The sequence below is a fragment of the Salvia hispanica genome, chromosome 5, assembly GCF_029641045.1.
Source record: "Salvia hispanica isolate PSC_SH4W2 chromosome 5, Shi_PSC_v1, whole genome shotgun sequence".
Taxonomy (NCBI): Eukaryota; Viridiplantae; Streptophyta; class Magnoliopsida; order Lamiales; family Lamiaceae; genus Salvia; species Salvia hispanica.
The window spans coordinates 32806277-32829260 of record NC_142696.1 but is presented as its reverse complement, the minus strand read 5'-3'; the positions used below and the strand labels follow the sequence as shown (position 1 = coordinate 32829260).

At 36.2% G+C, this 22984-nt stretch overlaps 3 protein-coding genes and 1 long non-coding RNA gene across 7 annotated transcripts; 2 read left to right on the top strand and 2 right to left on the bottom strand.

Moving 5' to 3' along the window:
* The first annotated feature begins 7663 nt into the window (after positions 1-7663).
* On the top strand, positions 7664-8764 carry LOC148926667 (uncharacterized). Its single transcript, XR_016130574.1, has 2 exons — positions 7664-8468; positions 8549-8764. It is a non-coding gene; the product is annotated as an uncharacterized LOC148926667 (long non-coding RNA).
* A 684-nt stretch (positions 8765-9448) lies between these two features.
* Positions 9449-10460, top strand: LOC125187420 (uncharacterized). The gene has a single exon (XM_048084011.2). The coding sequence runs from the start codon at positions 9624-9626 to the stop codon at positions 10332-10334; it is 711 nt and encodes a 236-aa protein (XP_047939968.1). The 5' UTR covers positions 9449-9623; the 3' UTR covers positions 10335-10460.
* On the bottom strand, positions 10429-15901 carry LOC125187419 (mitogen-activated protein kinase kinase kinase YODA-like). Of its 4 annotated transcripts, none has more exons than XM_048084008.2 (15): positions 15405-15901; positions 14882-15283; positions 14685-14769; positions 14493-14555; positions 14139-14299; positions 13968-14043; positions 13669-13728; positions 13489-13596; positions 13073-13309; positions 12703-12785; positions 12431-12563; positions 11980-12062; positions 11679-11811; positions 11022-11104; positions 10429-10865 (listed from the first exon to the last, which is right to left on the bottom strand). In XM_048084008.2, the coding sequence occupies exons 1-15, from the start codon at positions 15578-15580 to the stop codon at positions 10622-10624; spliced, it is 2127 nt and encodes a 708-aa protein (XP_047939965.2). In that variant the 5' UTR covers positions 15581-15901; the 3' UTR covers positions 10429-10621. The 4 variants fall into 4 exon arrangements, 2 of the variants coding, with proteins under 2 accessions (XP_047939965.2, XP_047939967.1); XM_048084010.2 differs by having other exon boundaries at positions 10726-10865; positions 11039-11104; XR_007170611.2 differs by having other exon boundaries at positions 10785-10865; positions 11039-11211.
* A 1281-nt stretch (positions 15902-17182) lies between these two features.
* LOC125186650 (Divalent ion symporter) lies at positions 17183-20045 on the bottom strand. Its single transcript, XM_048083063.2, has 4 exons — positions 19847-20045; positions 18235-19559; positions 17962-18151; positions 17183-17553 (listed from the first exon to the last, which is right to left on the bottom strand). The coding sequence occupies exons 2-4, from the start codon at positions 19408-19410 to the stop codon at positions 17288-17290; spliced, it is 1632 nt and encodes a 543-aa protein (XP_047939020.2). The 5' UTR covers positions 19411-19559; positions 19847-20045; the 3' UTR covers positions 17183-17287.
* Between the last annotated feature and the right edge of the window lie 2939 nt (positions 20046-22984).

Genomic DNA, 22984 nt, shown 5'->3' with positions numbered 1-22984 from the left:
TTCACTTTGTCTTAGAGGGTCTATGATTATTTAGGTAGTCACACCATCCACTTCATTCAGTCCATAAAATGCAAGAGAATGTGGTACTATATGGATATTATTATATTAATACTAATTCTGGGAATCAATTGATTTTCTAAATCACACAAATCTAGTGCATTGATTATTCTATTGTTTCGACTATAATTTTTAGTGGAAGCATGCTCTAATTGGATAATTGAGTGACTCAGTTTGTCACGTCATTCTTCTTTTTTCTGCACTAGACCACAACATTATAATGATATCGCCCTCTAGCCATATCCCATATTCCTCAAATGAATTTGTACTGTTCACTGGTTCCACTTATTGTGTGTTGTAAATTTTAAATATTTATGGACAGTATGTAGAACAAGTTAAAAAGATGAAAAATTATACTCCTACTTACTAAAAAAATAAAAAAATTACAAATGACATTTTTAAAGATCGATAAATTATTCATTCAACTTGCTTGCATATTCAACTTTGTACATGCCTTTAAATAGGCTAGAGAAAACTATTAACAAGACAATATTTGCCCTAATTCTTAGAAGGGTAAAGCTATGTGGCCATAATGTGGCTGGCCATAAATGACATTTTAGTAAATATAGGTATTTTTGGATATTAATAGTTTAATTGTCTCATTAAATGCATAATTCAGTTGACAATATTACCCTTACTCCTTAATTGTTGTTTCTTTTTAATTCATTAATAATTCCATGATTTTTTCGAGTAATTTGTACTCAACTTTTTCGCTACTTTGTTTTTATTTTTTTATTATATTATATAATCGTAATAATAGTAGTTTTTATTAATTTTAGTTATTACGAGTAAAATACTCCATAATATATTAATCAATAAGATAATGATGAAATTATCTAACTACTATGGTAATATGTTTGTTTTTTTTACTTTTTCAAATGAATTTAAGGTTAATTGAAATTACCAGTTCAATATAATATTAATTAAAACATCTAGTTTACCTATGCATGAATCCAACATTTTATCAGCTTAATTTAAATCTTCACATAGAAAATTGAATTGAGAATCGATTGATTTAATAAGAGATCAATCAAAAATATAATTAAGTGAAAGAAAAACAGAATTGGTAAAAATTATAGAACTCATTACTTTTATAAGTTGCTTAAAAATCAAACTTCATTTTGTCCTTTTTTTTTCCAATAACTAAAAAATGAATAAAATCAAAACAATATTTAAATTTATAGTATAATATATTTTTTGACTAGCAAGTATACTGTGACATAATACTATAATGTAGTATACACTAATCAGTATATATACACCACCATATCATGAAATATTACAAAAAATCAATAATAATATTTATATATAAATTATATTATAATATTATATACATATATAATAAATTAAATGATAATATCAAAATATGACATTATATTTTTAAGTGAAATACTCTTTTTCGAAAATATTAAAATAATATTTTTATTAATACCACTATTTTAAAACTTACTTGAATATTATGATTATATGTATTTTAAATAAAAAATTAGTTAAAACTAAAATTTTAGTTTTTAATTAAAAGAATTTATCCAATTCTGAGAAGATTAAATAATTGTTGCTGCGTAAATTTTCATTATTAATGCATGTGTTTAATTACGATAGATTATGTTATTAGAATTAAATCGTACTAGTGTAGTTAAAATTGATTAAAATTATAAAATCATTTTTCGTAATTATCATTTGGGATTATTCAGTTAATATAACTTCAAACTGATTGTAGCATAAGTCGACTAAGAATTGTAAATTGAAAAAAGAGAATTTGTATTATATAGTACTCCAGTACTTAAATTGAGAATTTGTTTATAACAACAATAAGGCTTAATTCCTTGCGATTTTGTTGTAGAAGTTTATTGTGTTCACACTTAATAATATTTATAAATATAATGTCTCACACTTATGAAATTATTAATCATAATTATTTCATACTACAATTTATTTATATTCAGAATATTTTAAAATATCTTCTTGTATCTGATTTTTGAACTTACAAATTTATAACTTAGATCATCTCCAAGCATACACCAAAAGGTCATTTTTTTATGTAAAAATTTTTTTCAAGTGTATTGCAAACTCAAACTCATTTTTGTGTTTTTCTACGGAACAACATTTAATATAAAGCTACTACAAAAATTTTGTGAGACGTATACCCAAAAATGGTGTATATGGTTGGAATAAAATCACTTTTTGTGTGACATATACTCAAAAATCAGTTTGAACTTAGTGTAAATAGTTGGAGATTCCTTTATGGATTTTATTTGTCAAGTTGTGTAATTTTTGTTTAATAAATGATATTTATATATTAATAAAGTAATTTTTTATATTATTTAATTTTATATAAATTATTGATAAAGTATTTTGAGATGGAGGGTTCTAATAGATTTAGATTTAATTATTAATATCATGTACACCATAAGATGTTATGGTATAGCATACTCAAAAATAAAGAGGGAGAAATTAAGTTACTATGCTACATATTTTACATGAGATTTATTCATTAATACCATTCTAATTTAGTCCATCTATGCATTGTTTTTTTTCATTTTTCCGTTTAGTTTATTACTTTAAAAGTCGATATAAATTCATTATTTTACAAGCTACCGAAATATCAAAAATCAATTTAACAATTTTCTATATAATTTCAAAATAAGTTGTGAGTACGTGGCATTACATTTCCTTATTAGTGAGTAGGTTGTGATATAACATCAAGGTTAAATATATTTTATAAATAAAATTAGTTATAAAATTTAGTGAATAGTTAAATCTGAATTATATTGACAAAATATTAGTATTATATAATAGTATGTGTTTTCATTAAAATTAAATTATTGCACTATAATTAAACAGTAAGTAAATTAATCTGTAGTATAACTAAAATTGAATTGTTTTTATATCACTAAAATTGAATTGTTTTTATATCAATAGATTGTGATAGTATTTACATGTATTTTATTCACAACTTGTTTGAATAATAGGATAAGTTATACTCCGTGCTGTACTTTAAATTAGTTTAAATTAAATAAGTGAAGCTAAACAGAAATAATCACTAATAATAGAATTGAAATATCAGGAGTATATTTGAAGATACAAATACAATATATTCTATTACTATATACGTATTTAATATTTGAGGGTATGTTAGTCTTTAAAAAATTGCAACTCTCTAGATTCATAAATTTCACCAATTTAGCATTAAGTACACAGAATTTTAATATTTTTTTAAGATTATGGCTGGCCATAATATGGCCATTTAGCATCACTCTTCTTAAAATAAGAGAGTATATCATGTTGCCTAATTTACATGATTTCTCCCAATCTTTTCCTTCTAAATTGATTTCTTGATTTCTTTCCAACACTCCCCCTCAAGTTAAGTAATGAGACCCATTCTTAACTTGCCCAATACTTCATGAAAGCTTCTTGCATTAACCGCTTTGGTGAGTATATCAGCCAGCTGATCTTCAGATCTCACGAATGGGAGTTCCACCGTCTTGGCCTCTATATTGTCCTTGATGAAATGCCGATCCAGCTCGACATGTTTCGTACGGTCATGTTGGACTGGATTATCAGATATGCTGATTGCCGCCTTATTATCGCAGAACAACTTACACGACTTCAGTGATTTTAAATCCAGTTCTGTCATCAACTTCTTCAGCCATAGGATCTCAGTCAATCCACTCTTAATACCTCGAAATTCTGCTTCAGCACTCGACAAAGCTACTACGTTCTGCTTCTTACTCCGCCATGTGACAAGATTTCCTCCAACAAAGGTAAGGTAGCCAGCGGTTGACTTTCTATCATTTGGGTTCCCTGCCCAATCAGCATCTGTAAAGCCATGAATCTCCAAATGGCCATGATTTTCGAACAGAATTCCATGATCTGTTGTCCCCTTTAGATATCGAACAATTCTTAGAGCTGCCTCCCAGTGAGCTACTTGAGGCGCATGCAAGAACTGACTAAGCACTCCCACTGCATATGCTATGTCAGGTCTGGTGTGGGATAAGTATATTAGTTTCCCTATCAAACGCTGATATCTAGTCCGATGAATAGCTTCAGCTCCTTCGACTATCTGCAGACCGTGATTTTGAACCATAGGAGTATCTGCTGGCTTACAGTCCAGTAGTCCTGTTTCAGTCAAGAGGTTAAGAACATACTTCCTCTGACTGATGAAGATCCCTTTTTTCGATCTTAGTACTTCTATACCCAAGAAGTATTTCAGAAGTCCCAAGTCCTTCATTTCAAATTCAGCAAACAAGTTCTTCCTCAGTTGACCCATCTCCTCTTCGTCATCACCTGTGAGAATCATATCATCCACATAGATGATTAGACATGTAATCTTCCCCTCTCGTTTCTTTAGGAACAAAGTATGATCAGAGTTGCTTTGCTTGTACCCATATTTCTTCATTGCCTCTGTAAATCTCCCAAACCAGGCTCTAGGTGATTGTTTCAGCCCATATAGCGTCCGCTTTAATTTACAAATTTTCCCTCCTTCGAATTCCCCAACAAATCCAGGAGGTGCTTCCATATAGACTGGCTTCTTCAGTTCCCCATGCAGAAAAGCATTCGTTACGTCGAACTGATGAAGTGGCCACTCTCTTGCCGCTGCTATCAAGAAAAGGACTCGAATAATACTCATCTTTGCCACAGGTGAGAATGTCTCGGCATAATCGACTCCATAAGTCTGTGTGTACCCCTTGGCTACTAATCTCGCCTTATACCTTTCAATCGACCCATCTGGCCTTCGTTTAATGGTGAAGACCCATCAGCATCCCACAGTTCGGACTCCATCAGGTTTCAAACACACTTCCCATGTATTGTTCTTCTTCAGGGCCTGCATCTCTACAAGCATTGCCTTTCTCCAGTGGGAGATCTTCATGGCCTCCTTGGCCATGTATGGAATCTCCTCTTCTTCATAGAGGGCTGCCTCGAAAGCCCTAGCCATCTCTGTTAGGTTTGCCTTAGCCAAATTTGCCATAGAGTATCTACTCTTCTTACTTACTCTCTCAGGACCAGAGGCGGACCTACGTGTGTTAATGGGGGACCCCTGGAACCCCCAACATTTTGACGTTTAGTATATTATACATGCATAATGTAATAAATGAGTTCTAGCTTAGTTGGTTTGTGCAACTACCTTGTAACCAGCAGAGGTTAGGATCGATTCCCTCCAGCACCATTTTACCTTTTGGGCGCATTTTTATACACGTTCTTATACATATTCATTTCTATTTTGGGCGCTTTTTATACATGTTCTTATACATATTCATTTCTCTTTTAAACAATTTATTTTTACGATTCTCATAGTTAATTCATTAGATACTAATTAATTTATTCATACATTTTTTATTTTCTCACTTTAGTAATTTTACGTAAATATTGTTATCTATAAGATTATAAAGAGTGCATCTTTAGTTTATTTTGCTCATTCTTAAATTATTTATCTCTCGTCATCCATTTCTATCTCGTAGTTCTATAATACTCTTGTCAGACTGTTTATGACGTCGTTGACAATAAAAGTATACAACAATTGTTAATATCTTTCATCGGTGAAAAATATTCTCATTAATGGATGACACGAGTTTGAATTCGTAGCAGACAAAGTATATAAATTAGGAACGACTTTCCATTTTTGGTACGAGACTAATTTTGATAGACGGGCAAAACTATTTTTGGTACTAGTAATTTGGACCCCCCAGTGTCAAAATCCTGCGTCCGCCACTGGTCAGGACTATATCTCTTAGCCGGGATCCCACGAGTAGTCCTTAAAGGGAGTATGTATCGGCCAGTATCACCATCAACTGTTGCATTCACATCTACACCAGACCCGTTAGGTGGAATAATTGTACTATCTGAGCTAGTTTCAGGAATTACCTCAGATATCACTGGAGGAGGACTGGATTGAAGCGTAGGCGATTGAGGAGGCTCTACAGTAGATGTGATCGGCTCGGCGGTGACACTAGCTTGCTCTGTTGGTTCCACGATCGAGTTGCTTGGATATGGCACAAGCAAACTGAGGGGTCGAATTATTTCACACTCACCCTGACCAGTGCTCTCCCCCTGACCCCGAGGTTGGGTGTAGTAAAAATACTCGCTTTCAAGGAAATTACAATTCATGGTTGTTATAATCTTCCTAGACCCCGGGTGATAACAACGACAACCCTTTTGATTTATCCGGTACCCCAAGAAAACACATTTTAAAGCACATGCAGAAAATTTACTCCTTTCGTGTTTTGGCACATGCACATAAACCGAACAACCAAAGATTTTGAGTGGAAGAGTGAGGGGTGTAGGAATATTAGTTAGGGATGAAAGAATTTGTAAAGGGGTTTTCATACCTAATATTTTAGTAGACAGCCGATTAATCAGGTAAACGGCAGTAGCAACTGCTTCTGGCCAGAGGAATTTAGGAACATTTGAGTCGAAGAAAAGGGCTCTTGTGACCTCTAAAATTATCCTATTTTTACGTTCAGCTACTCCGTTTTGTTCAGGAGTGTGGGGACAAGTAGTTTGGTGGACTAACCCCTTGTTTTTGAAAAAATCTGTCATTTCCTTGTTAACAAATTCCCTACCATTATCGGATCTAAGGATTTTAATAGTGGTTTGGAATTGTGTTTGGACCATCGTGAAAAAAAAGAGCAAATTTTTCAAAAACTTCAGATTTATTTTTTAGAAAATATACCCAAGTCAATCTAGTGCAATCATCCACAAAAATAAGAAAGTACTTGAAACCATGATCTCCTAAAATAGGAGCCGGACCCCAAACATCAGCATGCACTAGAGAAAAAATTGTCTCAACACGAGTATCACTTGATCTAAACGACTGTCTGTGGCTCTTTGCCAAAACGCAAGATTCACAAGTAATATCTTTAAAATGAGAAAATTTCGGAAAAAGCAATTTTAAATAACCCGAGGATGGATGCCCCAGTCTGCGGTGCCACAGCCAAGCTTCCCGATTTGCAGATCCGTGAGCAAGCATTGCGGTGCCACCTTGTTGAGCAAACTCATCCACATAATAGAGGCCTTGACGCTCAGTGCCACGCCCAATTATCCTCCTCGTCCTGATATCCTATAACACACAGAAGTTTGGATGCATCAGTAATGTACAATTTAATTCTTTCGTCACATGGCTAATAGACATGAGTTTATGGGACAGTTTAGGCACATAGAGACAATTTCTAAGTTTCAAAGTAGGTGAAATTTCAATGGTCCCACTTCCACCCACAACAGTTAGTTCCCCATCAGCAGTTTGTATATGGCTTTTGATTGCTTCATCAAATTCAAAAAAATCATTTCTATCATAGGACATTATATCAGTAGCTCCGCAATCAAAAATCCACCCACTCTCCTTAGGATCAATTTTATTTTGGGCAACACAAGCAATTCCAATACGTTCTAGGGGTGCAAAAGGATTAGGGCTCAAAAAGGATTTTTCAGATAATTTTGGGGTCATGTTTCGAATTTCCCTATTTTGAGGCCTTAATTGCGCATTTCTAGAATTATGAGGACTTAAATTGTAACCATTCATGCCATGGGGTCTAATTTTAATATCACCAAACTTTGAAGGACCAAATTGAAAATCTAGATGAGGATTAGGTTCATTCAACCCTAACCCGATTCCTCCAAAACAGGCGCCGCCTCCTTTCCTTTCTGCAAGCGCTGCCTTCTCCCGATTCCACCTCCGTCGCCGGTGGTTGTTGTTGTTGTTGTTGATTTCGGCGTTGTTGTTGTTGTTGTTGATATCTGACCGTGAATCCTAGTCCCACTTGACCCGATGATGAGCAATCGTTAGTTGCGCCGGTTTGGTGATCGGAGTCTGTTGCCGGCATGATTTTTAGCCGTGTAGCCTCTCTTTTCACTAAGCCGTACGCGGTCTCGGCTGAGGGCAGCGGGGCTTCCTTAAGAACGTCCCTCCGAATTCCGTCATATCTCGAGTTTAGCCCAGTCAGGAATTTGAACAACTTCCGGGTTCCCACATATGTCCGGAGTTGGCTGATTCCCTTATCGCAGCAGTCCACTGGCTGGTGTTGGCATCGATCGATCTCGATCCAGATGCCGTGAAGCTGCCTCCAGTACGTTTCGAGGCTCTGTTCTCCTTGTACAATCTTCCCGGCCCTCTCTTCCAAATCGTAGAGTAAATATGGGTCGACAGTACTCTCGAACGTGGTTTGTGTAGGCTTTCCCACAAAGCCTGTGCAGTTTGATGATGTGCAAAATCGACAACAATTTCAGTTTCAACGTTGTCGATTATCCACGAGAATACAATCATGTCAACTTCCTCCCAATTTGAGTAGCCCCGCATTCCAGGTTCCAGAGGAGGCGGGATACCGGTGATGTATTGATTTGCCCGCCTCCCTACAATTGCCACCCTCATCAGCCGTTTCCATAGGAAGTAATTCGTCCCGTTAAGTTTAACGGCTAGAGTAACATTCTTGCTCATCTTGATTCGTGCATCTTCAATATTTGGTTTTTCTTCCTCGTTGTCTGACATTTTTTCGTGTAGGTTGGAAAAAACGCCTTCTTGGTCGGGAAAGGTATTTAGGCTATGATGATATTTTTCTGAGCCTTTGCTCTGATACCATGATAGAAATCCATGGGTTTCATCCTAAAACCAATTGGTGATAGAGGAGGGCCCATGAGACTTATATACTGATTTCAGTTCTCTTTGTACACCGATGTGGGATAGTTCTTATATTATCTTTTTAGTTTCAATTGCCAACACCCTCCCTCAAACCCTTCAAGGTGAACCTTGGAGGGGTTGGACTTTTTTCTTTTTTTTTTCTTCTAATCGGTTGGACGATTGACCCAATTTTTTTTCCGATCGGTTGGACCACTGGCCCAAATTTTAAGTCCAGATATACTGCTGGGTCAGTCATTTTTTTCGGTTTCAGCCCAGATATACTGCTAGATCAATTAAATTTGACCCACAATCGGCGACCCACTCTGATACCATGTTGAAAGATCGATAAATTATTCATTCAACTTGCTTGCATATTCAACTTTGTACATGCCTTTAAATAGGCTAGAGAAAACTATTAACAAGGCAAGATTTGCCCTAATTCCTAAAATAAGAGAGTATATCATGTTGCCTAATTTACATGATTTCTCCCATTCTTTTCCTTCTAAATCGATTTCTTGATTTCTTTCCAACAGACATCTATTCAAATTCTTCACCTCACCGCTTGAGTGTAAGAAACAGAGAGTTAATAGGGCCACGTTTAAAAAGAAAAAAAGTATTGTATATATTCCGTAATAGTTAAAACTTAAAACATTTTTGGATACAAAATACTAAAAAAAAGTGATGTTTAGTGTGTGAACAAAAAGATGAATAAAATAAGAATTTTTTTTGATTTATGTTTATATTCATGATATGGATGAAAAAAATGAATCCATATGAGAAATTGCTCAACTAGTGCCGCGTATACCTCAATTTTTGCTCAACTACTGCCGCGTATTCCCTCCCAAAAAACTCTCCCCTCCATGGAAAACACTAACCTCTCTTTCCGGATAACAATAATTTCCATTTTCCATTCACAATCAAAGTTTTGAATCAGATTACACACACACACACACAAATCATGTCAGGCGGAATCGGCCCAACCGGCGACATCACCCTCCCCAACGACGACGACCACAACCACAACCACCCCGAACCCGCCGGCAAACCCTTACCGCTCTTCACCTTCCGCCAGCTCAACTGCCTCGCCGTCGCCGTCGTCCTCTCCGCCAGCGGCATGGTCAGCCCCGAGAACCTAGCCTTCGTCCTCTTCTCCCTCATCTACATCCACTTCATCGCCAAATTCGCCTTCCCCGCCGCCTCCGCCCGCCCCGATCCCCCCGTCTTCGGCGAGACCAACCGCCTCCTCAGCCTCTACGTCGCCGTGGCCGCCGTGATCGGCCTCTTCCTCCCGATCGCCTACATCTTCGAGGGCGTTTTCGAGGGCGACAAGGCCGGGATCAAGGCCGCCGCGCCGCACGTCTTCCTCCTCGCCAGCCAGGTCTTCATGGAGGGGCTCACCTTCTCCAGCCGCTTCTCGCTGCCGATCCGCGTTTTCGTGCCGGTTTTTTACAATTCGCGGCGGATCTTCACCATCGTGGATTGGCTGAGGAGCGAGATCTGGAAGGCGGAGGAGGGGACTCTCAGATCCAGAAGGCTGTATGTGGGGAGAGGTCTCGCCATTGCAAACATGGCGTTTTGGAGCTTCAATTTGTTTGGCTTTTTGCTCCCTGTTTATCTGCCTAGGGCTTTTAGGATTTATTATCAATCATCTCACAACAAAATTAATTAGTAACTATGTCTAATGTCATTTCCATGTAGATTTGTTTGGATCTATTTGGTTGTATTTGGCGTATGTATACAAAAATGTTAAAAGTTCATGTATGTAGATGCAAAATACTAATCTTTTTAATGATAATTGTAGTCCTATTTAGTTTGCTCTATATATTTCAAAATTGGTATCATCACCCTCTCTCCTCAGACAAGTGCTACATCTGCATTCATTTCACCCTATGTCTTCCTTCTCAACCCCACGTCCCCACTTGATATGAATCTTGAGTTTCTCTATTATTCTGGGAATCATGAGAATTTAAACACTGCTTGGAGAATGTTGGGGTCCCAATAAGAGGGGGACTTTGAAGAAGTATCGCCTTGTTTCAACCACGTCGTTTGATGAAGAGGAGGCTGGATCATTACCATGGACGGGCTGGATTTGGCAGGAGGAGACTTTGGCTGTATAAATTGTTGAGGTGATGATGGATGCAAAAGCGGACTCCCGACTGGAGAGACGGGGGCCGAAACATACCTTGGAGTATAGATATCACTGCAGAGAGAGTGAGAGGTTAAGGAATAACTAATAAGGCCAATCAATGAAAATTGCATTCAAACACTCAGTGTTTCATTATACTGTATTTGCTATTGCTGCATTGTACTAGTTGCAAAAAAGATTGTACAAAAAGCACCGGAGATGAAAGAATACCTCGACCGGGAACTAACCGTTGAGGAGTGGAGAACAACTTTCCTTGAATCCAACAGATGATGGCTTCTAACACAATCAGTGTCCTGTAACGTTGAGAATTTACTCTGAGGGGTGTTCGGTTTGCAAGGTTGTATCCGAGATTAAATTTGTTGTGTGTTTGGTTCATGAGATTCAACCCCAGAACTCAATCCTAGATGGATAATCATAGGATAATTAGTCATAGCTAACCCCCTATGACTAAAATAATCTCACAACTCAATCCTAGATTGTATCTTGTAATTATTTTATCTTGCAAACCGAACACCCCCTGATAATCTTTCAGAAAACATTACAATGTATCTTTGCAGGCATAGCACTCAAGGCTAATGTGAAGCTCAACTACAAACTAATGACATTTAAGGTGACATTATCTGTTTCACCTTTTAATATGTCAGGGCGAAAAGCAATTAAGAATAAAACGAGTGATGTAGTATGAGATGCATCTTATCAGTTTCACATTATTGAGTGCCAGACAGTATAGAGGTTTTATTAAGACCTCTGACAGCATCATATGAAAAATAAAGTGACTTTGATAGATTTGAAGCGAACTATTGTATCCAGAAGATAAACACAAAAGTGCACATCTTAAAGCGAGCCATTAGAGCTATAAAATGGTACCTCCAACTTCATAGCATTTGTGACCATAGGAGGAAACTTTGGTTGTATAAATTGTCGAGGTGATGATGGATGCAAAAGTGGACTCCCAACTGGAGAGACAGGGGCCGAAACATACCTTGGAGTATAGATATCACTGCAGAGAGAGAGAGAGAGAGAGAGAGAGAGACAGAGAGACAGAGAGAGCTTTAGGCCTACAATGAAAACTGCATTCAAACACTCAACATTTCATTGTTATTTGCTATTGCTGCATTGTACTAGTTGCAAAAAGATTGTACAAAAAGCACTGGAGATGAAAGAATACCTCGACCGAAAATTAGCCATGGAGGAGTGGAGAACAACTTTCCCTGAATCCAACAGATGAAGACTTCTACCACAATTACTGTCCTGTAACGTTCAGAATTTACTCTGATAAGCTTTCAGAAAACATCACAAAATATACTAGCGTTCACAGGCAGGGTCAAGGGTAATGTGCATTTCAAGCTCAACTACAAACTAGTGATATTATCTGTTTCACCCTTTTATGTATCAGGCCTAAAGCAATTAAGAATGAAACGTGTGGAAGTATTATGAGATGCATCTTATCAGATTCACACCATTGAGTGCCAGGCACTATAGAGGTTTTATTAAGACCTCTGACATTATCAGATGAAAAATAAAGTGACTTTGATAGATTTGAAGAGAACTATTATATCCAGAAGATAAACACAAACGTGCACGTCTTAAAGCGAGCCATTAGAGCTATAAAATGGTACCTCCGACTTCATAGCATTTGTGACCATAGGAGGAAACTTCGGCTGTATAAATTGTTGAGGTGATGATGGATGCAAAAGTGGACTCCCAACTGGAGAGACAGGGGCCGAAACATACCTTGGAGTATAGATATCACTGCAGAGAGAGAGAGAGAGAGAGAGAGAGAGAGAGAGAGAAGTTAAGGCCTACAATGAAAACTGCATTCAAACACTCAGTGTTTCATTGATATTTGATATTGCTGCATTTTACTAGTTGCAAAAAGATGAAAGATTACCTCGACCGAAAACTAGCCATGGAGGAGTGAAGAACAACTTTCCCTGAATCCAACAGATGAAGACTTCTACTACAATTACTGTCCTGTAAAGTTGAGAATTTACTCTGATAAGCTTTCAGAAAACATCACAAAATATACTAGTCTTCGCAGGCATGGTCAAGGCTAATGTGCATTTCAAGCTCAACTACAAACTAATGATATTTACAGTGACATTATCTGTTTCACCCTTTTATGTGTCAGGCCTAAAGCAATTAAGAATGAAAGTGTGGAACTAGTATGAGATGCATCTTATCAGATTCACACCATTGAGTGCCAGGCACTATAAGGGTTTTCTAAGACCTCTGCCATTAGAGTGGTAAAATGGTAGTACCTCCGACTTCACACCATTTGTGACCACAGAATGACCTGAAGACCGAGAAGCCAACATATGTTTTCTTAAGGGAGATGAACTTTTCACAAAAGGGTGCTCCAATAGTTGAGAAGCGCTAGCACGATGTAGGGGATCCAACTGTAAGCAACACCTCAGGAAGTCCTTACATACATCTGAGAGGTGATCTGGAATTGTTGGAAGCTCATTTTGACAAGAAACCTTGAACATGGCCATGACCTAATGTCCACAGAAACAGAATGTTAAACTAAAGAAAGTTTATTTATAGGTATCTGTCACAGAAAGAACTTATTATGACTTTTAAAGAGTTCAATACATATATCTTTCATCCCAGCACAAGCATACATCCAAGAAACAAAAAAAAAAGAAAGGAAAATGTTACTATCTGAAACACACACCCCTTTGTATTGGCTTAGAGGTGGCTTTGATGTAGCCATCTCCAGAACAGTGCATCCAAGACTCCATATATCGCTAGCTGGTTTACGCACATTTGAGTTCATAATAACCTAGAAAAAAACTTATAAGAAATATATGCATCACAAGGCCTTATGTCGTGGAAGATTAAGAAATAAATATACCTCAGGTGCCATCCAGTAAGGGCTATCCATAAGAGATGATGAATTGGATCTCCCAACAATCTACAAAAGCACTTGTTTGAATAAAAAGTTTACCATCGCAATATACAGTGAATTACTTAATTATCAATATATACCAACCAAAAGATGACAATAGCATCAAGCTCAAGACAACACATCATAAGTTTTGCTATCATGCAATGATGCAAATCAAGCCCAACTAGCTGTTGAAATTACCAGTCTTGATGGAGGAGGTCTTTGGCATATTTAGATTGATTTTTCATGCACATAGTGATACTTACATTCATTTCAATGACGAAGTTGGACAACTTAGCTGCGCCATTTGGATCCACAAGTATGGAGGCTGCTTTAATATTCCTGCAACACATGCACCCGTAAGGTACTACGATCTACAAATCATGTTCAAATATGGAAGTAGGAATTGCTTGCAGAAGCAGCGTAATCATGTCTACCCGTGTACAATATGTTCGGAGTGCAAGTATGCGAGCCCTGCTAAAATCTGCTGAGTATAGTTTCGTATTGCCGATTCTCCTAATTTTCCATATTCTTGGAGAATCGCATGGATTGAGCCACCAGATACGTATTCTAAATATACATAGAAGTTATCACCCGCCTGACCAATGAAATAGTTTAATGTCAACCAAAGTACAAGATAATCTCCAGAAAAACAGCAATAGTTTTGGATTTCATGATTAGCAAATGATCATACACAAATATTTACAGTAAATGAATTGCAACAGATTAAAATGTAGCCAAGTTTGCAGCATTATGAAAGGAACAGTTAAAACTGCCAGAGTAACACTAACCACTTCAGATCCAAAATACTGCACAACGTTTGGGTGCTTCATGCGGCTCAAGAGAGAAATATCCTACAAGAAACTAAATCATTACAAATTCACAAGCAATTCCACATTTCAGCAAGTGCAAAAAAGGTAAGCAAGCCTCATACATATAGCACGAAAACAATCCTCATCACAGATAGTAGCCTGAAAACCTACTTTTTCCATCATCCGTGCATCTCGCCTCACGTCTGCATTAGGCAACAAACGAGCCTCCTTGATAGCACACATTTCACCTTTTTCACTACAAACAGAAAACAACCAACTAAATCAAGAAAAAACAACTTCACTAATAGTAGAATTAAGGCAATCAACAAACTCAATGTGTTTCTCTATAAAAAGAGAGCACCGCGCACCTATTAAAACCAAGATATACGTTTCCTAATGTGCTTCTACCGATCAACTTCCCCTTTTTCCAAGTGCTCTTAACACTCTCATCTCTTTTAGGAGTACATGGAGGTGCCGGAGGCGATTTTGCAGGTGGAATTGTTGGAGACACAGGTGGAGATCTGGACGTTGCACCTGGCGGAAGAGGCAATGGATAACTTCGTTGCTTCGTCTCTGACATAGAATACAACCCTCCACTTCTTGGGCTAATACTAGGACTCGTAGTCCTTGGACTAACTCTCCAGTGACATTCTGAGATACTATAACCAACATCTTGCAATCGAAATTCCGGCACTTGAATCTTTAAATCCCGTTTCCTAGCTGGTTTTGATGAAGTACTAACAGTTTTGATAGGTTCCTCAACATGAATCCTTGAGCACAAAAGGGGCGAAAACATAAACATAAACAAGAAAAAGGTGATTATATGCGAACAACACAGCACGAAATCAACTAATTGATGATAAAACCAGCAATTGGAAATAAAATTGTGACCTCGGAAGAGATTTGGCGGCAAAGACGTCGTCAAGTGAAGAGGTCAATTTGCAGAAACTAAAGCCGGATGAATCGGAGCTGATGCTGGCTGAATCGGAATTGAATAACTGCCAAAGCTGCTCCTTCTTCAAAACAGCAGCTACCAGTTTCTCCCAATTGTCGTAGATCGCCGACATCTCTCACCCCTACCAAATTCAACGCAGATGCAGTTGGAGTACTGTATGTTTTGGAATTCTAACGCGGAAATGCAAGTCAATTTTCGCCTCTGGTGACGTAAGAACTCCATTTGCTTTGCAATTTCAAGGTAATGTACGATTTGATGAGACACAACAGTCAAATCAAACGAAAACGAATTGAAAATGACATCTGCCATTTTTTTAAAAAATTGGTAGAACAAATTTTCAAAACAAGAAGACGTGTGAGAGTTACAAGACTCCCTCCATATGGCAGCTCGACGCAAGCAGACTCTATCCATTTTCTATGGTGATTTTCCGCTTGGAAGTAATTGAATGTTACAAGTGTCATGAGTTCATTAGTACTAGGACAAGACTCTAGGGAATAATTGAACCCAATTACAGACTAACAACATAAGAAACTAACAACAAAACGCCTAATCTATCATGCATCAACCAAATATTAAGACCCAAGAGGGAATTCTAAAACATGGACATCTTTATGAAAATTGTATACGAAATGTGGCAGAAAGTCAAGCAGCAAAATTTCCTTTCATGTGCACACGACGGAGCACCATAGAGTTAAACTCATGCAACAAACTCTGCATTTTCGGTACTATAGATCGCCAATTGATGGTCACTTCAAAGTTTTCCACAATCATGGACACACCAATGAAACTATCACTCTCAACCTCCAACTTTCAAATACTCATATTCTTTGCCAACTGTAGCCCATGAAATAAGCATCGAATTTTGACAGTCAAAATAGAACACATTGCAACAAAATCATACCTCCAAGTTCCTGTAGTATCACAGATGAGACCATCACCAAAAGCATGTCCTGATCCTCTCTCTAGTGATGTATCAGTATTGAGCTTAAGAATACCCGGCAAAGAGGACCGCCAACTAACAAAAGTGGATTAGTCGAGCTACTCCAGAGACTGTATCGTTTGCCGTTTTAGCCTTTTAATAATACTCCATCTCAGCAGTTCTCTTCTGCTTCTACCATTAAAATTCTTCATCCACACATTATTACCAAATTTAAATCCATAGCATTTAAATTATTACAACAAAGTTATATAACTAACTAAAATTTAATTGAATTTTATAATTTAAATGACTATTATCCATTTATTTAAAATTTCAACATATATTTAAACAAATATGTTGATTTCCTAGAAAAAAAAATCATAAAATGAATTGTTTATGGCATTGCAAACTTTTATTCTTATATGATCACTTCTTCTTTTTCACAAAATTATTACTTTCAAAATTATGTAGCAATATTCTTATGGAATAATCAGTATGATTCAAAGTTTAGAAATAGTATCTTTACAAAAATAACTTATGGATTAAATTTACTCAATATCAATTTATAAAATTATCATATAATTGTCTATAGAAATTGCTTATAAAGGGTTATATAGTATTCTCTCTCTATCCCTCAACCAGTCATCCACTAACACTACTTTATTCATTTTTCTCTTTTCTCTCTTGCTTTACAATAAAGCAATTTCGTATTAAAGTGTTCCATCCTCATGTTCATATTTGTAAAGGATGGACGAAGTATTCATTAAAATTGATATTGATCATGCCCTTGTTAAATGAATAATGATACCAGTTTACTTGCGAATATCAATCAATTAATTGAATTATTACATTTTTAACATCAACTATAAACGCAATTCTTTGTAAAATAAAATGTGTGCATCATCCTCTCAAGAGGATCAAGCCAATAGCCGTGACGATGATGGTGGAGGGAACCCCGAATTTCAGATGATTCCAGAAGGATAAGTTGTAGCCGAAGTGCTGAGCACGACGAGCCTGCTCGCACACGATCAAGTTGGCTGCTGATCCCAGCAGGGAAAGGTTCCCAGCCACCGTGCTCACCCACGCCAACATCAGCCACGCCTTCTTCTCACTCGATGGAGATATTGCCGCTGCTGATGCTGCCACTCGAGCACCTAATAGCAGCACTGCAAACACCACACGATCCATCGTATGAATTCTACATCTTGCTCGCGCATTATTTAACAAATACGGAGTATACCATAAGCTTTTTTGCTATGGATGATAACATTGTACTAATATACTATGCTTCACCCTCTTAACATAAATTAAAATACTAAAGTACCATAATTTCACTCTTCTACTATAATCTATATATGCAGAAGATAATTTGATAATGTAACCAAACATAATATGGATAAGTTATACACATCACAAGACACCTCAGTAAAAAATTACCAAGTTATCTATGGTGTCATGATGATCTGATTATTGAACATAAAATGTTTGTTACTTAGATAGATGTTGGTAACATTTTTGTTTTTATGGGATTCATGTCACGAAATATATAGTAGTAACGTAGAGAGGCGGCTCACCTGTAGGTACATTAGAAGCCAGATTGGAGAGGACAACTATAACAGCAGCTAAAACTGCTACTCCACTAGCGTGATCTATTTTTGTGTAAGGCTCCACGAATTCCCACAGTGCACTCGGGATCCCTGTTTTATTGAAGCCATCGACAGTAATAAACATTCCACAAAAGAATATCAGCAGCGAATACGACACCTGGATGACAAGAGAAGCTGTGTAAATGATCAATAAGGACTAACATTAGTATCTAGTGTGAAAAATCTCTAAACCGATATTACCTTTTCCAGACTAGGCCTGGCATCCTTAAAATCAAGAACAACGAGGGCGAGTGCAGCTGTGATTGCAGTCCACGACATATTCAGGCCGGCCAACAAAGATATCAGCATTCCCAAAGTGATGAGATAAACGCATGCCTTCCACAAGACTCTTTTCCACTTCTTTGGCAATCCTAGCCTTTCTTCTGCAAATGCTGCTGCAAAACTATGACACTCGACTTCGTTCACAAGATCATCCGAAAATCCAATCTCTTTCGAAGAATCTGATTTTCTGTTTGAATCAAATCGCGAACTAGGATCCCTTTCAATTTCAGATCTGCCCAAACTCGCCCTGTCGCTTAGCCCCTCAACTTGATCTATTTGACCATTCGGACCAGACAAATTACCACGATTCCTAAGGGTCGACTCCACATGATTCATCGTTTCCAAAGCAGAAGCGAACTCTTGGGAGTGAACTGAAGTGAGATGTGACATTGTTGCAGGTGAGAAGCGATGAGAAACCACATCATCCTCGCCAACAACTTCCGAAGCTACATCCTCTTCATCCTTTTGAATGGACAACAGCTTCCAATACATACATAGGAGGATCGAAGCATTGACACACACTCCCACTAGCATGGCAGGAAGGATACCAGACAAAAACGTGCCGAAAGTTATCCCACTTTGAACAGCTATAACCAAGTTCTGAGGATTCCCAATAGGAGTCGCGGAAGATCCAATATTAGCACTGGAGGCAAGGGCCAAAAGAAAGGGATGAGGCGGCAGATTATGCTGCCTTGCGATTTTCAGCACAAACTCGGTTAACACAACACACGACGTATCATTGGTGAAGAGGGCACTTGAAAGGGCAGAGATCAAGCAAATCCGACAGAGCAAGTCCTTGGCACCCTGGCTCTTCCACGCGAGCAATTTGCCTAAATACTGGAACATGTCAGCTCTCTCTAGATACACACTAACCACCATAGTTCCAAAGAGTAGCCCGAGAATCGGGAGATCAATGGCAGCATAGGCTTGATCAGGAGTCATGACTTGAAAGAGCACCATGAGCATGGCTCCGAGCAGGGATCCGGCTGTCCTACCAATCGGGAGGAACGGGACAGCCGGAAAAACAGCCAGAACCCAGAATATGGCAAATGCAATTGAGCCAAGAACCACTTTTACAGTAGGGGCCATAGCCATGGTTGTCAATTCAACAAACTTAATAGACACTTGAGATCTTCAGCAATCAGTCACTTCATAAATTCATAGAAAGATTTGATCTTGACAAAACCCAAATCACATTCAATAATGATATGATGAGCAATGCAGTTCAGTGTTCACATGGAAGTCTGTAGAGACAGGAAAACAAGAATCAGAAACAATTATTTCATTAATTATACTTTAAGGCATAGTATTTCAACATTAAAAAAAAATACCCTAGCTTCTTGATTAAATCATCTCCCATCTATTATTAAGAGAGCAAGTAGACAAAGCAGCAGAGACACAGGAAACAAACATGCAAATTTTTGATGCAAATCAAAGCAAGCCAAATCCATAAACATATTTAATCATTGTTCAAGGCTGAAAAGGGGCAATAATTAACAGAATTACCAGAAAACTAAGTTTGTATATATACCTGGAGGAGAAAAGATTGACACTTTATCACAGAGAGATTCCAGCTCGAAAAGACAATCAGTAGTCTTTTTTGTGGGATTTTTGCAGCTTGTTTCTGACTGATGCAGTTGTGCTTTACTACTAGTATTTGACTAGGTAGATTCGGCCAATTTTGGAAATCAAGGGAAATGTAGTTTTTGGATGATGAAGTGAATGCGTGGACAAAAGCATTTGAAGACACGTCCTGTCACGTGATTACTCATGTAGTATTATACTAGTATGCTACTGTAGTATCCAACTTAATCCAATTTTATTACGAAATCTGCAAAAAGTAAGACTAAGAAAAACAACTACCAGAATCCAATTTTATTACCGAAGAAATCCAACTACCCCCTTTCTTGAAAAATGAAACATTTTCTTCTTTTTAAAATACTCCTATCTTCTAAAATAAAATAACACCACCCTCTCTATTTTTTTTTATCTCTTTTACTTTATTCTTTCTTCATTAATTTACAAAACAACACTTTATAAAATCTCCGACTGAAAAATAAATAGTATTTCATTTCTAATGCGACGGAGGGAGTAATTATTTATCTAATTTTACTTTTTCTTCTAGAATAATAAATCTAAATAATACTACTATTGTGCGATGATGTAATAACTCAAAATAGGGTTGAGTCATATCGTATTGAAACTGTCGAACCTTATACAGTACCGAAAATCTGGCACTCCATAATTAAAACAATGTCTTACTTAATTAAATTTTTGGTATATCGAATTTTAGGTATGACCAATTTTAATACGGACATATTGTAATGAGATTGGGTATGCCACACCACTGTTATGTCCGAAAAAAGCAGATAAATTTGTAAATGATATGGATTTTAATTTGCAATTGCTAAATTGAGAGAGAGAGAGAGAGAGAGCAGTGTTAGTTGATTGTAAGGTCTACATTATTAGTGTCCAATTTTGGGGACGTCCAAAAATGGTAAAACTAGCCTATTTTTTAGGACGAGAAGGAGTAGTATTATTATATTATAAACTTATTTAATTTATAGTATCAAATATATAAACATATTAGTATATACTCCTTTCAACCGTCAAAACTTGATACATTTTGCTATTTTGGGATGTGCCATTTAATGACACATTTTTTTTTCACTTTTAGTAAATGAGCAACCTTCTCAACTAATTCATTCCACCCACATTCTACTATAAAATTAATATATAAAAATGAGATTCATATTCCCGTACTTTTTTACTCTTTCTTTATAGAACCAAACAATTCTTAAATTGGCGCACTTGAGTTTTTAGTTAGAGTGCATGATGTAATAATAGTTTTTAGTTAGAGTGCATTATCTTTCGTGGTTAAATTTATCATGAATATGATAGAGTGAAAATTTTCTCACATTAAATTCTCCTTTCTTTTTCCATATCTAACGGTGAAAAAGAATTTCAACCTTAATGTGCCATGATAATATTTGCCTTCAAGGTAATATTATTTATCCTCATGATAATATTAAATCACACCTCTAACAATCATACAAACGCATTTCTTATTCTTCATTGATTGGACTGTATAAAATATGCTAATTTATGGATCAACTAACCATAAACTTTGAGATGAACCTAAGTCCACAAAACAGGCGTACTGAAATATACCTAAATATATATTTAAAAAATACTAATAATGAATCAGCGAAGATATTTTAATATCCACGGTCGGCTATTGGAATCAATTTGATTAATTAACCTAAGTTTGCGGTTTTGTCATCCCCGCCCACAATGTTTTATCAATTAATTTTCATTTCAGAGACAGCAAATATAGATAAAAATAAGATTATTATTATTATTATTATTATTATTATTATTATTATTATTATTATTATTATTATTATTATTATTATTATTGTTGTTGTTGTTGTTGTTTTTTTTTTTTTTTTAAAGTTAGAAAAGGATAATCACTGAAAAATAGTGGGAATCAAATATATTGCGATAAAACTATGTAGTCCCATTCAGAAAGTCCACTGAAGTTGACATATGTGTTGTAATAAATGACCTCAAATTAATTGTGATGCGTCTAGTATGCAATAATCTATTCATATCCATAATCAGTATCATACACTACCTACCCCGAACACAACTACTCACTCCTTCCTTCTGTACCCATTAAATATAGATTCTCTAGTACATTTTTCAAACGGTTCATAAGATAGTTCCATTTAATATTTATTATAATTAGTAATTAGATTCTACATTTCATAACTTATTCCACACTTAGTATAAAAAGTAGCACTCACGTTCCATTAACTTTTACTATTTATTTTATTTAACAAAATCAAACAATTTACTAAAATATATACCGTTCAAATATGAAATATTTAATGAGAATCAGATGGAGCAATAAAATACAATATCAACACACATTGATGTCTTATATTTTTCTTATAACAGACAAACTAGAATACAATTACTAGTTGAAGACTCAGAATTTTGACTTGAGGGGCCAAATTTCTATTAACAGTTATAGAGTGTTTTTAAATATTGCCTTATCAAAAGTTGTTGTGGCATAGGTGGTAAGAAGTTACGAGAGATGTAGATAGATGATGAGTGACAACCAATAAAAGAGTTCTAACAATAACTAGAGATACATTATAATGATTGTCGTTAAAAGTAGCATCACTGTAGAAAAAACCGTCATTGTCAGGAATTTATAAGATCAATTACACATGTGATAAACTCATTATTTTGTGGTTCTATTTTAGTAGATTGACGTGTTTATTCTTGAGTTTCATATTTGGAATTATGTTTTTACATCAATTATACACCAATTGATTGTTTTGATAAGTTTGTTGAGTTTTGAAGGGAAAAGAGGATAAAATGTTGATTCTTAATTAGCCTCTAAAGGATATCAATCTCTTCGTCTTCAAAAGAGCTCCATGCGAGTCGCCTCAATCAGAGTATCTTGTTATATTCAATCTCTTTGAGATTTTAGAAATCGTTAAAAGTCATAAACTTAACTTCTTAACTTCATAATTATGCGAGCTTTTAGCACTTAATTGTCTTTTAGAAAATAAATATAAATAAATATTTCACACGAACCTCGTAGCTTAATTTTCCTATTAAACTAAGTTCTTGAGATCTTCAGTTATTTTAATTA

Excerpts from the sequence above, each read along its gene's own strand:
- LOC125186650 (XM_048083063.2), bottom strand. The coding sequence starts at position 19,410 with ATGGCTATGGCCCCTACTGTAAAAGTGGTTCTTGGCTCAATTGCATTT. Across the intron at positions 18,152-18,234 it reads CCAGGCCTAGTCTGGAAAAG|GTGTCGTATTCGCTGCTGAT; the intron begins GTAATATCGGTT and ends CTTGTCATCCAG. Across the intron at positions 17,554-17,961 it reads GGCTTCTAATGTACCTACAG|TGCTGCTATTAGGTGCTCGA; the intron begins GTGAGCCGCCTC and ends TGGTGTTTGCAG.
- LOC125187419 (XM_048084008.2), bottom strand. The coding sequence starts at position 15,580 with ATGTCGGCGATCTACGACAATTGGGAGAAACTGGTAGCTGCTGTTTTG. Across the intron at positions 15,284-15,404 it reads GCCGCCAAATCTCTTCCGAG|GATTCATGTTGAGGAACCTA; the intron begins GTCACAATTTTA and ends TTTGTGCTCAAG. Across the intron at positions 13,310-13,488 it reads CTCTAAGCCAATACAAAGGG|GTCATGGCCATGTTCAAGGT; the intron begins GTGTGTGTTTCA and ends TGTGGACATTAG.
- LOC125187420 (XM_048084011.2), top strand. The coding sequence starts at position 9,624 with ATGTCAGGCGGAATCGGCCCAACCGGCGACATCACCCTCCCCAACGAC.